The sequence below is a fragment of the Aplidium turbinatum genome, chromosome 5 (genome assembly GCF_918807975.1).
Source record: "Aplidium turbinatum chromosome 5, kaAplTurb1.1, whole genome shotgun sequence".
Lineage (NCBI taxonomy): Eukaryota > Metazoa > Chordata > Ascidiacea > Aplousobranchia > Polyclinidae > Aplidium > Aplidium turbinatum.
The window spans coordinates 35,491,427-35,505,210 of NC_137476.1; the positions used below are offsets into that span (position 1 = coordinate 35,491,427).

The 13,784-nt window shown below is 35.3% G+C and overlaps 1 protein-coding gene across 1 annotated transcript; it reads left to right on the forward strand.

The window, feature by feature from the left end:
* The first annotated feature begins 4,721 nt into the window (after positions 1-4,721).
* LOC145770623 (beta-1,4-mannosylglycolipid beta-1,3-N-acetylglucosaminyltransferase brn-like) lies at positions 4,722-13,223 on the forward strand. Its single transcript, XM_082582313.1, has 4 exons — positions 4,722-4,989; positions 8,973-9,103; positions 9,978-10,200; positions 12,610-13,223. The coding sequence occupies exons 1-4, from the start codon at positions 4,877-4,879 to the stop codon at positions 13,178-13,180; spliced, it is 1,038 nt and encodes a 345-aa protein (XP_082438439.1). The 5' UTR covers positions 4,722-4,876; the 3' UTR covers positions 13,181-13,223.
* Positions 13,224-13,784: the final 561 nt, after the last annotated feature.

Below are 13,784 nucleotides of genomic sequence, written 5' to 3' on the forward strand. Positions count from 1 at the left end.
CTATTACACTATAGGACAGGCATGGCCAAATGGCGGATCGCGATCCGTTTCCGGATCTTTTCAAATTTTTTTGTGGATCTTTCAAGTTGGCTCTGAAACAAAATTTAAAGTATTTATTTTAAAATTTGTTTAAATTTTCTTTTTAGTCTATAAGGTCTATATATATTTTTAAGGCTTTTATCAGGGATTCATAGTATAGGGATCGCCAACTCGGCTGGATATCTGACAAGCGTAGTGTAAAAGTGTTGCCAAATATTTTTAAAAATTTTAGAAAAACTATTTTTTTGGCATTTTTAAAGAATGGTGGTTGTCCAAAGTTTGTCCATTTAAAACTAACCTGCACTTTAAAGTTGCACAAGATTGAGAAAGTAGTTTTTTGTGGTTTTATTTTTCAATGAACTTGTAAGAATCGCTGTAAGTAGCAGAAAACCACGTTTCGATAGTATTGTGAAATCAAAGTCCACTCATCATTTTTCTCACTAATACCAGACCTGTTTATTACAGTAAACGCCTTGTTTTAGATGTACACAAATAATTGCATGTTTTTTATATGACACAAAAGGAAAAATGCACATCTTCAGCCCATTGTGGATCTCTAAGTTGTCAGATTTGGCGGTGGTGCATCATGGCCAAAATTATTTGGCCATTCCTGCTATAGGAGTTTTTAAGTTGAATAAGAACCTTTTGATGATCTCAACTAAAAGTGAAACAGTTTGTAAACGCTTTTAAAGACCAGTAACTGCATTTGATGTGAGTTAGGGAAACATAAAATGATTTTCGCCTTTAGCGGCATGATTGGAACTTATTTCACAAGACAGTGTAGACAGACCGACTTGTTACAGCCTAATGTTGTGGGTTAGTTACGGTAACAGCTAGTTTTCACAAGCTTTTGGAACACAGTAGGCTACCCTAGTCATTGCAGCTGGCTTTGGAACTGTCTTTCGGTAGGTTGTAAAACTCCGCTGTCACCGTAGCAAACTCTACACTTACGAAAATACCCAGACAGTAAAATTCGTCATTTTTATATTGTAACATTTAAAATGACAGATTTTGCTCTCTAGAAAGTGAGTATTAGACTGAAGTACTAAAACGAAACTACTTTAGTAAGTTATTTGAACCATAGGCATACGAAGCCGAGCAACGTGATCAAGTTTAACATACTCAAGTTTATTATATTTACATAAACATAAAACTACGCAACAAATTAAATATCGAACGTTTTCGACATCACAAGATGTCCTCTTCAGGAATAACATACATACAATTTTTCTACATCTGAATCAAATACAGTGGTTATTATAACTATAAACAGGAAAAAACAAAAACTGCACAGTACTTCTGACGAGCTCAAACTCAACGATATAGGCTCTATAGAATTCAAATTAAGGTGTTCTCCAGCTCTAGTCGATAAATGTCTTGTTGACATACCGATGTATGTCAGGCTTGCATCACGCAAACAACTGTTCAACTGAATTTATATACAGTAAAACATATAAAATAGCTTCAATAAAAATGGTTTAACAACTATTTTTTGATTATTGTAAGCCTTGTTATTGACAACATACAGTTCACCGGTCTCATTTTTTATATTAAAATATTAAGGTTTATATTAATGATATGCAAAACAGTCGACCGCTTCAAGGGGACAGTTTGCTGGCTTGGTTCACAGAAATAAACACGTTTTATGGTTTTACTAATCAGTTTGTTTGAATGACTCACGTCAACTGTATTTTATTAATGATTAAGCTGGAACTAGTTAACAAATGGTCTATTCTAGGGGTAGAACTTAGAAGAGATTTTCACAGCAGGATCAGAAAAGAATTTTAATTTTTGCGGAAAACAAGGATCAGAACAGAATTCAAAAGTTTTCATAAGGCTGCATAGCCGAGTGGTGAGAGCCCTGGATCGGCAATCGAAAGGGCGCCGGTTCCACACTGTTCAAGAGCATGCAGCTGTGTCTTTGGCAGGACAATTAAAGCTATGCCAGAAGATTGGCTTCCTTGTCTTCCTGTCTACTTAATCTAAATCTTTAACCACCAGGTAGGCTACGGTTACGCCTGGATACGACAAACAGAAAATGGTTGAAAACAGCGAATAAAAATATTCACAGAATCATTAAAAATTGGCAAGATCAGGGCAGGATAATTAAAATTTTCCAAACCATCGGATCAAAATCTTGGAAAAGGTAAATCTAAATGTTTCTGATTCTTAAAAGAGTGTATTGGAATAGGTCTGGCCTACAAATGCAAATCACTCAACAGCCTATAAGGCAACCAGTTTGTCTGGTTAGATTTTTGGGATCAGAAAGTTTTTATGACGTCAAAACTTCGAGACAACTCTTTTGCAATTCAGTTTAATTCAAATTTATTTTTCATTGCTGGCGCGAACATGTAGAAAACGATAAAGTAAACACTCGAATTTGGCACCAACAAAAGGAAAAGATGACAAAGTCAAAAGGTTTAAAATGTGCATCCATAAAACAGTCAAAAAATGAAGGGGTGTACCAGCAAACATCTATAGGATTGGCCCATGATACAAGAGAAGGATCTACTGAGAATACAAACTGATATGCATAAATCAACAAGTGAATAAGGAAATAACAGTTAACAAGGAATTAACAGTTAACCTCTCAAGTAGGCTACATGTAGCTCCACACAGAGTGAAATTTTCATGACTTTTGACTCTTTTTTTATTTGTAAAAAATAACTACGGACAGTTGCCAACTTGCCAGTGTTTCGATCTTCCGATCTCTTCAGCGTAGTAAAGTGAAAGTGAAAAGTTGTCTTGAAAAGATGGTTTCTGAGAGTGATGTAATAGCCAATGAGGATTAATTTAATTTTTGATTTCAGACTCCAGCAAAACGTAATTTTACTGCCAATTAGAATTGCCAATTTTATCTTACAATTTACCATAAAACAGTGTTTGGGAAACATCAAATGTACAGCCATCAAACCTAGAAAAGACAGAGTAAAAAGAAAACTTTTTATTTTGTTGATTGTAAAAATAGGCCTACAATCAACACTTCCAAGTGCAACAAGGGAGATGTAAATTTTACAACACACAAAAAAATTCATAAAAGTTATAATAAATTTTCCGAACTCTTTTTATTGAGAATCTCGCATTCGAAAACTTAGTTGTGATGTCATAAAAGACTCAGCAAAGTAAAAATTACAGGAAACCGGCTCAGTGTGATCGTGCGGATTCATTAACAAATTAAATAAAGATAGAGATATAATTAAATATAATAAAACACAAACATATTACTTCTGTTCAAATAAACTTTGATCATTCAATTCCAGTTTCAATTTTCAAAGATTCTACAAAAGTTAAAAATGAAGCAAATTTTTGGCGATTTAAATGCAATTATTATTTCACCAAAAAGGTTGTCAAAGTGATAAAAATGTGAAAAAATTGTATTTAAAAGCAAATTAATTAGAAAAATTATAATTGTTACAATTAGTATAAAACATTAAAACTACAGAGGTAAAGCAGATTTGATGATATGAGTTTTAACACAAAAATATATAAAATCTTTGATAGAGAGTTTGCTTTATTGAACCATAGTGAAATAAAATAGAGTAACTTTAGCGGGTTTAGCATGATGATGATGATGGCGTATGAGCAATCTTTCCAGGCTAGATTGGAGGGCAGGAAATCTTCAGCCACTTAGCTGTCTCGTCGTCCAGGACCCTCAGACCATGCGCACCGTGTGGAGGCCGGTGGGTTAGGCAGTGGTGGATGGCATGGTCTGCGATCTGTTCCGTGGCACCACACTCGCATTCTGATGAAAGAGCCAGGCCCCACTTGTGCATGTCCGAACGAAAGCGGCTGACGCCAGTTCGCAGGCGGTTAAGCCTGACCCACGCAAGCCTTGCGAGGGACATCCCTGGTGGACGGGGATCGGCGTCGGGTATGAAGTCACGGAGCGTGGAGGTGTGATGTATTACACACACAAATATAACATAATTAAAGTAAACTCAAATGTTTTCGACACGTATGTGTGTCCTCATCAGAAATTACATAAATCTGCAATATACATAAAATGAAAATTGTAAGGTAAATTTGACTTTGCATTATAACTGTAACGACACTCCAGACTGAAAAGCACAAACTGAACAAGTGATGTTTGTACGTTCAGTTTGTGCTTTTCAGTCTGGAGTGTCGTTAGTATACAGTTACAGTTATAATGCAAAGTCAAATTTACCTTACAATTTTCATTTTATGTATATTGCAGATTTATGTAATTTCTGATGAGGACACACATACACGTCAAAAACGTTTGAGCTTATTTTAATTATGTTATATTTGTGTGTGTAATACATCATGTTAAACCCGCTAAAGTTAATCTGTTTTAAATATATAAATAGGCAGAAAGCTGAGGAAATTCTCATCAAGAACTAGAGAGCCTAAAACTTAGATATTAAACTCATACTATACTGTCTTCATCTTCAGTGCCTAAATCTACAGTATTGTATAGCATACTAGCATAGCCTATTTTCAATATTTTAGGTTATATTTCATATTTGATAAATATTTTTATAGCACTGAAGATGAAGTCAGTATAGTTTTTGATACGTTTGTTAAACATGAGTTTAGTGTCTACATTTTGCGCTCTTTATTTTTTGATTGCTTAGTTTAGAATATATTTTAAGATTATAACCTGTTTATGAATGTAGTGTGGCTTTGGAAAAAACAAATGAAAAAATAAATGTACAGTTTTGGAAAAATAAACAACATGAAATAACCTGTTTATAAACTGTTTGTAGTGTTGGAAAAATAATGACAAAAACTTTGACAATCCATAAAGTTATCAAATACATCGACAAGCTTAAGCAACAAGAATTTTTTCATTGGACATTGGAACTCACACAATACCATGAAGCTATTTGGAGTATTCAAATTATTTGTGTTGTGCTTTGGGGTGCTTATGATCATGTATTACATTCGATTGATTTCACACAACCTGATTAACATTGACTCCAAAAAAAGGTGAGACAAGGTCAATATAAATCAAATCAGAATCTATCATATAAGCTTGTCTATGATAATAATGTAAGTAACCTGTATACAAACCTTTGGCATAAACAAGACTTGCAGTTTGTTTTTTAATAAGAATCTTTTAGTGAAATAAATTGTTGTTAAGTTAAGTTGATAAAAGTAATTTTTTGGCTTTGCGATGTTCTGTTTCAAATGAAACCAGCAATAGAATTAATACAAATGCTGTTAAACGTCATGGTAAGAAAAACTTGTGGTATTTCTTATTTTTGTTGCTAGAAAAGATACTTTTGGTGTTCAATTTTGTAAAGATACGTAGAATACAAATGTGGAAAGATTAATATTGTGTCGACTTCATTCCAAAGTCCAAAATACAATATTTACACAAGCGAAGTTTTGTTTCATTTTTTGATCTTAATATTTTTCTTTTTTTATGCTGTCAAGATAAAATAAAAACTTCAAAGCATAGAAGTGTAACTAATATAACTCAGTAGTGTAGCGTCTAAGCAGGGGCCAGATTAACCATTAGGCTACTAAGGCTACTAAGGCTAATTTTCCAAGGCCTTAGGTCTTGGAAAAATTCTGCTCTCAATTTTTTTAAGGTTTAAATTTGTAAGGCTGATAGTGATACAGATCCAGTAGACCAGTAGGCTACAGTACAGTTTTTGCCTAAAAACGAATGGCTGAGTTGAGTCAATAGCCTACATATGAAGAGCCCATTTCTAAAACCATGTAAGCGCCACTTTTACCAAAATTGGAGTTTGAAGTGTCATTAGGTAGAATATTACCATGGATACCTATTAGGCCTATCCATTTGTTTCTTTCCAAAATCTTTTTCATCTGCTTCAAATTCGACACTAAAATTTGCTTTTGTTTCCAAAACCAATTACGCTGTATAGAATAATCATTTAGACAAAGACAGGGCCTCCAAGAGCCCTGCCGGGCCCCGGTGGCAAGTTTCGAAAAGGTACCATTAAAAAATCCCCTTCGTAACTTTGTTTGGTAATCGCGGAAGAAAAAAGAGCATAGCAGTGGTGGGAATCAAACCCACGTCAATGCAATGACTAGTGACTACCACCGCCTTAACCCTCCACACCAAATTAGCCAGTTGCAAGCCGACGAGTTACTTTAGATATTATTTGCCTTTTTCCTTTGTTGCTCAAAGGGGATTTTTTAATGGTACCTTTTAGAAAGTTGCGCCCCGGTGCAGATGTTGCTGCCGGGCCTCACAGCGCGACATGTTGCGTGATATCTCACCAATCACTAGCAAAATTTGCGGTGCGCGTTTTTACAAAGGATAAATTAGGTTAAAGTATTAACACTCCATTATTTCACAAACAATGCACTATTGTAAATATAACTTTAAATTCACAGATACACACTAGTTATACACAAAGATAAAATGCTGTAAAATGCTAAAACACTACATAGTGTAAACTAAATATAGCCTCAATAGCGTTGTCAGATATGGAATTCTGCCCTAATTTGAGGAAAAGTTTATAGCTGTTGAAAACAAAAACTTGTATTTTGGAAATTTTATTTAGTCCTGGGCAAAGATCAAAACCCTATCCTTTCCTAACTCTAATCCTTCCTAACTTTAATCCTAACTCTGGCAACACCTGATTGTAACCATGGCAACAAGTGGGTAAAATCAGTCATTTCGAAGATAAAAGTTGCAATACTATCCGACATGGCTGACATAGCATTGCATATGTATGCTTACAGCTTTACATTAACATACAATACCATTTCTGACCTTAAAATCTGCAGAAACTAGGGTAGAAAACTTAGGATGAATGCATTGCTATTGTTCATGACATTAAGAAATACCAGGGATATCTAAAGAAGGGGATACGAAGACTTTTATTACGTCTGACAATAGAAGGGCTTTTGTTTATCGTAAATAATCTGTGTTTATCGTAAAATGACAATTGGCACCGATAGTAGTTTATAAATATTGTTATGATAACTTGCATTGCACTATTAGCATCAGGCCTGGATATTCACATTCACACTCACAGCATGCTCATGGTTGCTTGTTAATTCAATTAGGCTACCCATATACTTACTTTACATCTAGCTTACTGCAAAGGCTTTGTTAAAAAAAAACAGCTTACTGATAACTTTTCAACTGTCTTTGTAAACAAGTATTCTTTAAATATGCTCTACGTAACATTTGCTAACTGTCTTCTGTGGCTCATTGTACCAGCTGCACTACAAAACTTTCTACGATTTTAAAAAGAACCACATGTTTAAAGCACTACAAACTACCGCCCTGGTAGTTTCATGAGAATAAGGCAATCGCTGCGAGCCTTTATATCCCCTTCTCTAAATATCCCTGAGAAATACCAACTTCAAAATAAAAAAACATTTTAGGCAAAATTGACCTTAATACGCAAATTTAAACATTTTATCGGCCCCTTGAACGCAAAAAAATGAAAATTTTGTAGTTCTAAAAAAGGGCATAGGCTACCCATGAGGGGGGCCCCATTCGACATACGGAACTAATATAAAAACAATATTTTATGCAAATCGTTGAAATCAATCTTTTTATCGCGTAAATTTAGACATTTTGTCGGGCCCCCTTGAACTCACCGGGCCCCGGTGCAATGCACCGGTTGTCCACCCCTCTTGTGGGCCCTGGACAAAGATCACTGAGAGTTTTCCAAATGTTGAAATAGCTATACGCTTGTTTTTGACTTTCATGATCACCAATTGTAGCGGAGAACGATCTTTTTCCGTACTTAAACGAGTTAAGAACTGTCTACGTTCAACAATGTCAGATACACGCCTCTCTGCGCTATCACTTTTAAGCATAGAGAGTGATGTTGTTAGAGGTTTGAATGTCGATAACATCATTCATACGTTTTCTAGCTGTAAGGCACAATGAGTAAAATACACTATGAGTCTATGACACTTAATGGTACATTTAATACATGTTTTTATGTTATGTTTTAGTTATTTTGCAGTAAATAATTTCAATTTTTCATGTATACATTTTTATTACTTTTTGCAGCTTGGTTTGGGAAATTAAGCTCTTCTCTAGTAAACCGCTATAGGCCTACAGTGCTCTTAATCCAGCCCTGCGTCTAAGAGACACGTGCCCCTCAATGATTCTGATGCTATAGTACTTTATTATTATTCAAAAAAACAATTTTGTAAGGTTGGTTTGTTTGTTTTCTGAATTATGAAATATCAGTGGTGTCTGGGGTATGGGGGTCACCAGCAGTCACTTAAATTGCACTATTCATTCACTTAAAACGTTTCTGTTTTAAAAACTCGAACGCAAAACAAGAAATAGCAGTGACATTTCAAGAATACTTCACTAAGTGAAATTAGTGTTTTTAAAACAATGTTACCAACCAAGTATTTACAAACCTTATTTATGACATCATGATCATCCTTCGGTCAAGGAAAACATAAATTTTTGTTCTAATAACAAAAATTAACTTATAACCAAGATGCCTTCTGTGATGCGTGTTCAGTAAAAAAAAATGTGTAGCTGGTATCGCAATTTCTAATTTTTTCGCCTACTTTAAGCTATGCTTTTGTTATTTATAGGCATAGCCGAGCTGAATGAAGCAAAACTAGACTGTCATCAACCGCTCGTTTGTGTAGCGGACGTTGAGTAGTCCAATGCATCAGCTCATACCTAGCTGTAAATTATTGCAGCGACATTCCGGGCACATCGGTGGTGGGGATGATTCAAAAATGATGTCTGGATAGGTAAAATTTAAAATGTTATAAACCAAAATTGTCAGAAGCTAAATTTTCATGTCGAGTTAAATAATTCTGCTTCTGAAGTGCGCCCCCTCTCTCCCCCCTCCAATCAAATGAGTTCCGCTAAGCCACTAATATAACTTAACTAATATACTGTATTAATTTAGCTTATTTTAAAAAATAAAAACGTTCTTTATTTTTAAATGTTTAATGTTGATGCATAACTAATTATTAACTCTAAGTATTTTTACTCACAGAATCTTTGCACCCATCAAAAGTCTGTCACATTGCGGCAATAACACGACGATAAGAAACAAAATCTCATATTTGATAATTCCTAAAGACTTCAATTCCTCTTTTTTATTGAACAAATGCATGAAAGGAAAACGTGAGTCGCTTTTATTCAAACCACAAATACAAGTTAAGAGGTTTCCAACCCTGTTGCTAGTTTATTGCTATGCAGTGCACACTGCACAGTGCACTCATGAGAAAACACTTTTTGAAAACTGGCTAAAAAACTCCGAACTAAGCGCAAGAAACGGTCATAAAATACTATTACTATTGTCGTTTCATTGAACGAACGTGAAAAGTTACCTCAAATTGATATCTCATCTTTAAAGGGATAAGTTTTGTAACTCAAAAGTACAACGAAATGTTTTTGTCTAAGGGAAAACGTAGCTGGAATGAGCCCAATTTCATACAAGCACTTTCTCTGCTTTTGCATCTTAAATACCCAATCCACTTTTCCACCTAAGGATTGGGGAAAGTTGGAGCAAAGTCTCTGTAGGCCAATGGAGCTCAGGCATTAGCAATGGCCTGTGCTCAAATTTATGTCTCAAATATATGATCTTTCCCAACATCTCTAAAACAAACCATTCGGAATTGCCAATATAAATAATTCCAGGCTTTCCATATTCTAGTTTGACGTATTGAGAAGAAACGCTTGCATGCGCGGTAGCCAATGACAAAAATTATTGTACCAGAGTATTTAGTTTTGATAATTTATGTCGTTAAATCAACAAAACCAAGCAACAATGCGTAAATTATTTCACAAAAAATCCATTACGAACGTTTTTGGCAGTACATGATTTGTCAAGTATTTAAAAACTGCATGTGATGATAAAATGCCTTATTGTTGTTGATTAGCGTTCAGGTGTACAACGTACATCAAGGTTTTTTAAGTATTTTATTACTCATATCTAGCTTTTGCTTATATTATAAGATAATTTAATTACAATTATTTTATCTTGTTTCACTTTCAGCTATTACTTGGGCAATGTATACTTTTGTCAAGTCTGCTACATTTAATTTTCGAAATCGTGAAATTCTACGCCGCACGTGGGCGTCACTGAGCTATATCAATGGCGGTAGGCTTGCCATTGTGTTTGTAGTTGGAATAACATCTCAACGAAATCAAAACTTATTGGAAGAAGAAATCCAGCGATATGGAGACATTTTGCAAATAAATTCTTCTGACGAATACAAGTAAGTTATCAATTCAACAAAGTAAGCTAGTATTGCAATAACTTTTGCTTGTTGGCATAAAAAAAAATGTGTTTGCATATGGATTTTACCCGCATGCCATCTAGACCATTTTTATATCATCTTTACTACATTTTTCATCATTCATGATCATCAGTTTAATATCATGCTTAAATAATACGTTAATTAATTTAAATTCCTGTACCCATCAGTTATCAATTCCTATTCAACATCCACAACTGTCGTTGCTGCGAACACTCCATTTCACTTAAAACGATGCACTGTACATAGTATTTTGTATATGTAATATGTTTAATATGTAAATAATATGTTTAATATGTAAATAATATGTAATATGTTTAATATGTAATAATATGCCGTATGTTCATTGTTTATTCTTAAATGCTCGTGTTGTTGATTTTTCTTTTTTATATTGGTTGTAAGGTTCAGTCGTCCCCGCATGGTTTCATCAACTGGCACACCTCCAGTTGCTTTAGGTATGTAGAGCCAACTGGTTCTTCCAACCAGGGCCGGATTTATCTGATGGGGGGCCCGGGGCACTTTTAGATCGGGGGGCCCCCGTGCAAAAAAAATTTTCGCGCCTAGGGCGCGAAAAACCATCTCTACGTCTACAGTCCGCAAAGACGTTAAACTAGCGCAATGAAGTTCCACGTCGATATTGTTAACGCAAGTTTCTCCACGTGTTAATTTTATTCGTAGGCCTTTATCCATTGTTCGTTCAACCGTTTCGCCACTGTCCAAATTGTTTGCTCCGCGTTGGCAGTGATTGACGTTGTTTTGCAATGCCATCGCTGTCAACGTGGAACCTTTTTCGCTATAAATACCAGTTCATTTGTAGTGTTGTTCATTCGCAATTCAAAAGTTGTACTGAAGAGAGCTAAATGCTCGAAATCCGGATATACAACAAATTCATGCTGTGTATGAATTGGAATTAAAAGCGAATTGAAGTTCATCTGGTCCTTTGTCTCCATTCATAGAATTTGAGCATACGCTGACGACGACGACGTCTACAGAGCATCAGTCCAGTACTGCACAGCATTTTGCAGAAACTTTAAAGGCCAAAAGGAAAAAAATAACACAAAATCACATTTTTTTCTACTTAGGGGGCCCTTCAAAAGTCGGGGGGCCCGGGGGCAACTGCCCCCTCTGCCCCCCCTAAATCCGGGCCTGCTTCCAACTAATTCATCTACTTTAAACTGTTAGGTTTGGTGGCCGTGCTTAAATTACTTTCGTGTACGTAACCTTTAAATTTGCATCGCATGCACGTTTTAAACTTTTCTAGTTTTGCCACCTTTTCCTTTTGTTGGTTTTGTTCCCGTTCACTATTTGTAACTTTATCATTGCTGTTGTTTTCCGACAAAGCAAAATAAATTGAATTGAACTGATTTAAAAGCCTTAATCATTGTAGGCTAGGCTATCGTTTATACAATTTATAGGCTAGGCTATTTATAGTTTATAGGTTATCGTTATTGTTTATAATGTCAAAAATATGTGGTAGCCAAACACATTACACCTCGTTTTGACACAAAATCCATCACCTGCAGATTCATGCTTTCCTTTTCATTGCCACACATTAACATCGTTTCAAATGTCTTCATTGTTTGAAATAACTTGCATTTATTGTATTGGGATTTGTGATAGTAAATGCTGAAGATCCTTCATTCAGTTAATTTTAAAACCGATGATATCAAAAGTAAATTTCTGGAGAATACGTTTGTTGAATTGGTAGAACTATCTTTGGGTAACCACATGGCATTTGCTGTTGTGGATTACATTGGTTATTATTACACAGCAGTAGCTTCTTTGTTTCGATAGACGTGTGCGTTTGAGCAACACATTTCAATGTCAACCCTCCATCTAGCGGCGCCGGCCCCTATAGGATATTTCACAGACAACAACACGTCAACAACAAATGAAAAGTTTGTTCTGTCAATCTCGGATACTTGCCATGCGTCAGTGATTCAAAGCTTCTCATGGAGTCTACATGATTGAAAAACTATGAAGACTCCATGAAAAACTATGAAGCATTTAAAGGTTTTTTTAATCTGAGGATAAAGATTACGCCAAACAAACATTTTTAGGCAGTGTCATTATGACATCTTAAAAATCTTTGTTGGACTTGAGCGCGGTATATCACTTAAAGCCTCCTTTAGGTCCCAAGCAAATTATTCTGTTCGAAGAAAATTGATGCAACATAAGGACTTTCAAACATGTCAAGAAATGAAGACTTTTGAGAGCTATTTGTAAAAAAATTGAAAATTGTACACTGGAAACTCCACATTTAATTCAGATAAATTATGCAGGGTAGCTATAAGCAGTGTAGCATATTTTAATAAAGCCCTATGTTTTTGTGGGTGCATTATGTAATTTATTTATAATGTAACTTTACAGAGATGTCACTTACAAAACCTTAGCTGGGATGCAATGGGCGAGTGAAAATCTTCCAGATGATTATTTTTACTCTTCTGCTGATGATGACTTTCTTGTAAGTCTTGGAGGAGTCCAAGAAGCTATTGATAAATATCGACAATTAGTTGCTGAAGAAAAGTGGACAGAATTTCCTATACTTTGCATGTACAACTCTCGAATAGGTGATACGCCTATTCGAGACAAAAAATCAAAATATTATCTTTCATATGGAGAATACATTTGGTCACATTGGCCGGACTATTGCCTAGGAGGAATGTACACTACCTCCGTGAAAGTTGCCAGTATGTTATGGGAAGCTTCCAGGACTCAACATGTAATCAAAATGGACGATGTTTGGATAACTGGAATATTGCGTGAAAAAATTGGAATGCCCAGACAATGCGTTCAAACCATTAGACCTACGGTAGCTGTACATTACATGGGGTTCCCTTATAGAGATTCTGTTCATCCGAAAGAATACGTTACTAAAGATTGGAATGAAAAGTTTAAATTTTCAAACGGATCCGTTATCTGTCGCCACAATGATTTGTGATTAATTCCAGAATTCGTTGCTTGTTTTATTTTTGTTGCGTCACAAATACAGTGAGCATTATGCAGGCTAATAACTAGAGCTGTCCGATATGAATTATTGGTATCGACCCAAAAGTCAATGTCCTGGTTTCATTTCAAAAGAATAAACATTTTCATTTCGTGTTGACATAGCCGTACGAGCCAGGGGGGGCAACCGCCCCCCCTGTTGTTGCAAAACGTTGCAAATTCGGGCAAAATCTTGCAATTTTTAGGGCAAAAATTGCTATATGGAAAGCTAGAAAATTGCATGAATTAAGAAAAACTATAAATTAATATCTTTTACCTATCAAACTAAGTAGCCTACAGCCTCTTATTTGCATAAGAAATGTGCCGTAAAATTTTCATTTGGCACACCCTTATTGATGTAATTGTATTGCATGGTGATCAAACTGTAGTACGAAATGCATTTAACCAACTGCATCATGCCAATTTGGGCCGCCACCAAAATATGTCTCTAATGCTTTTGTGAAAGTGCCCAAATCAAAACGCAAAATTTGCTATATAGCTAATTTTATTAATTTTCACAAATGCATCGTGTTGATTTGGGCAGCTGAAAACATGAAATT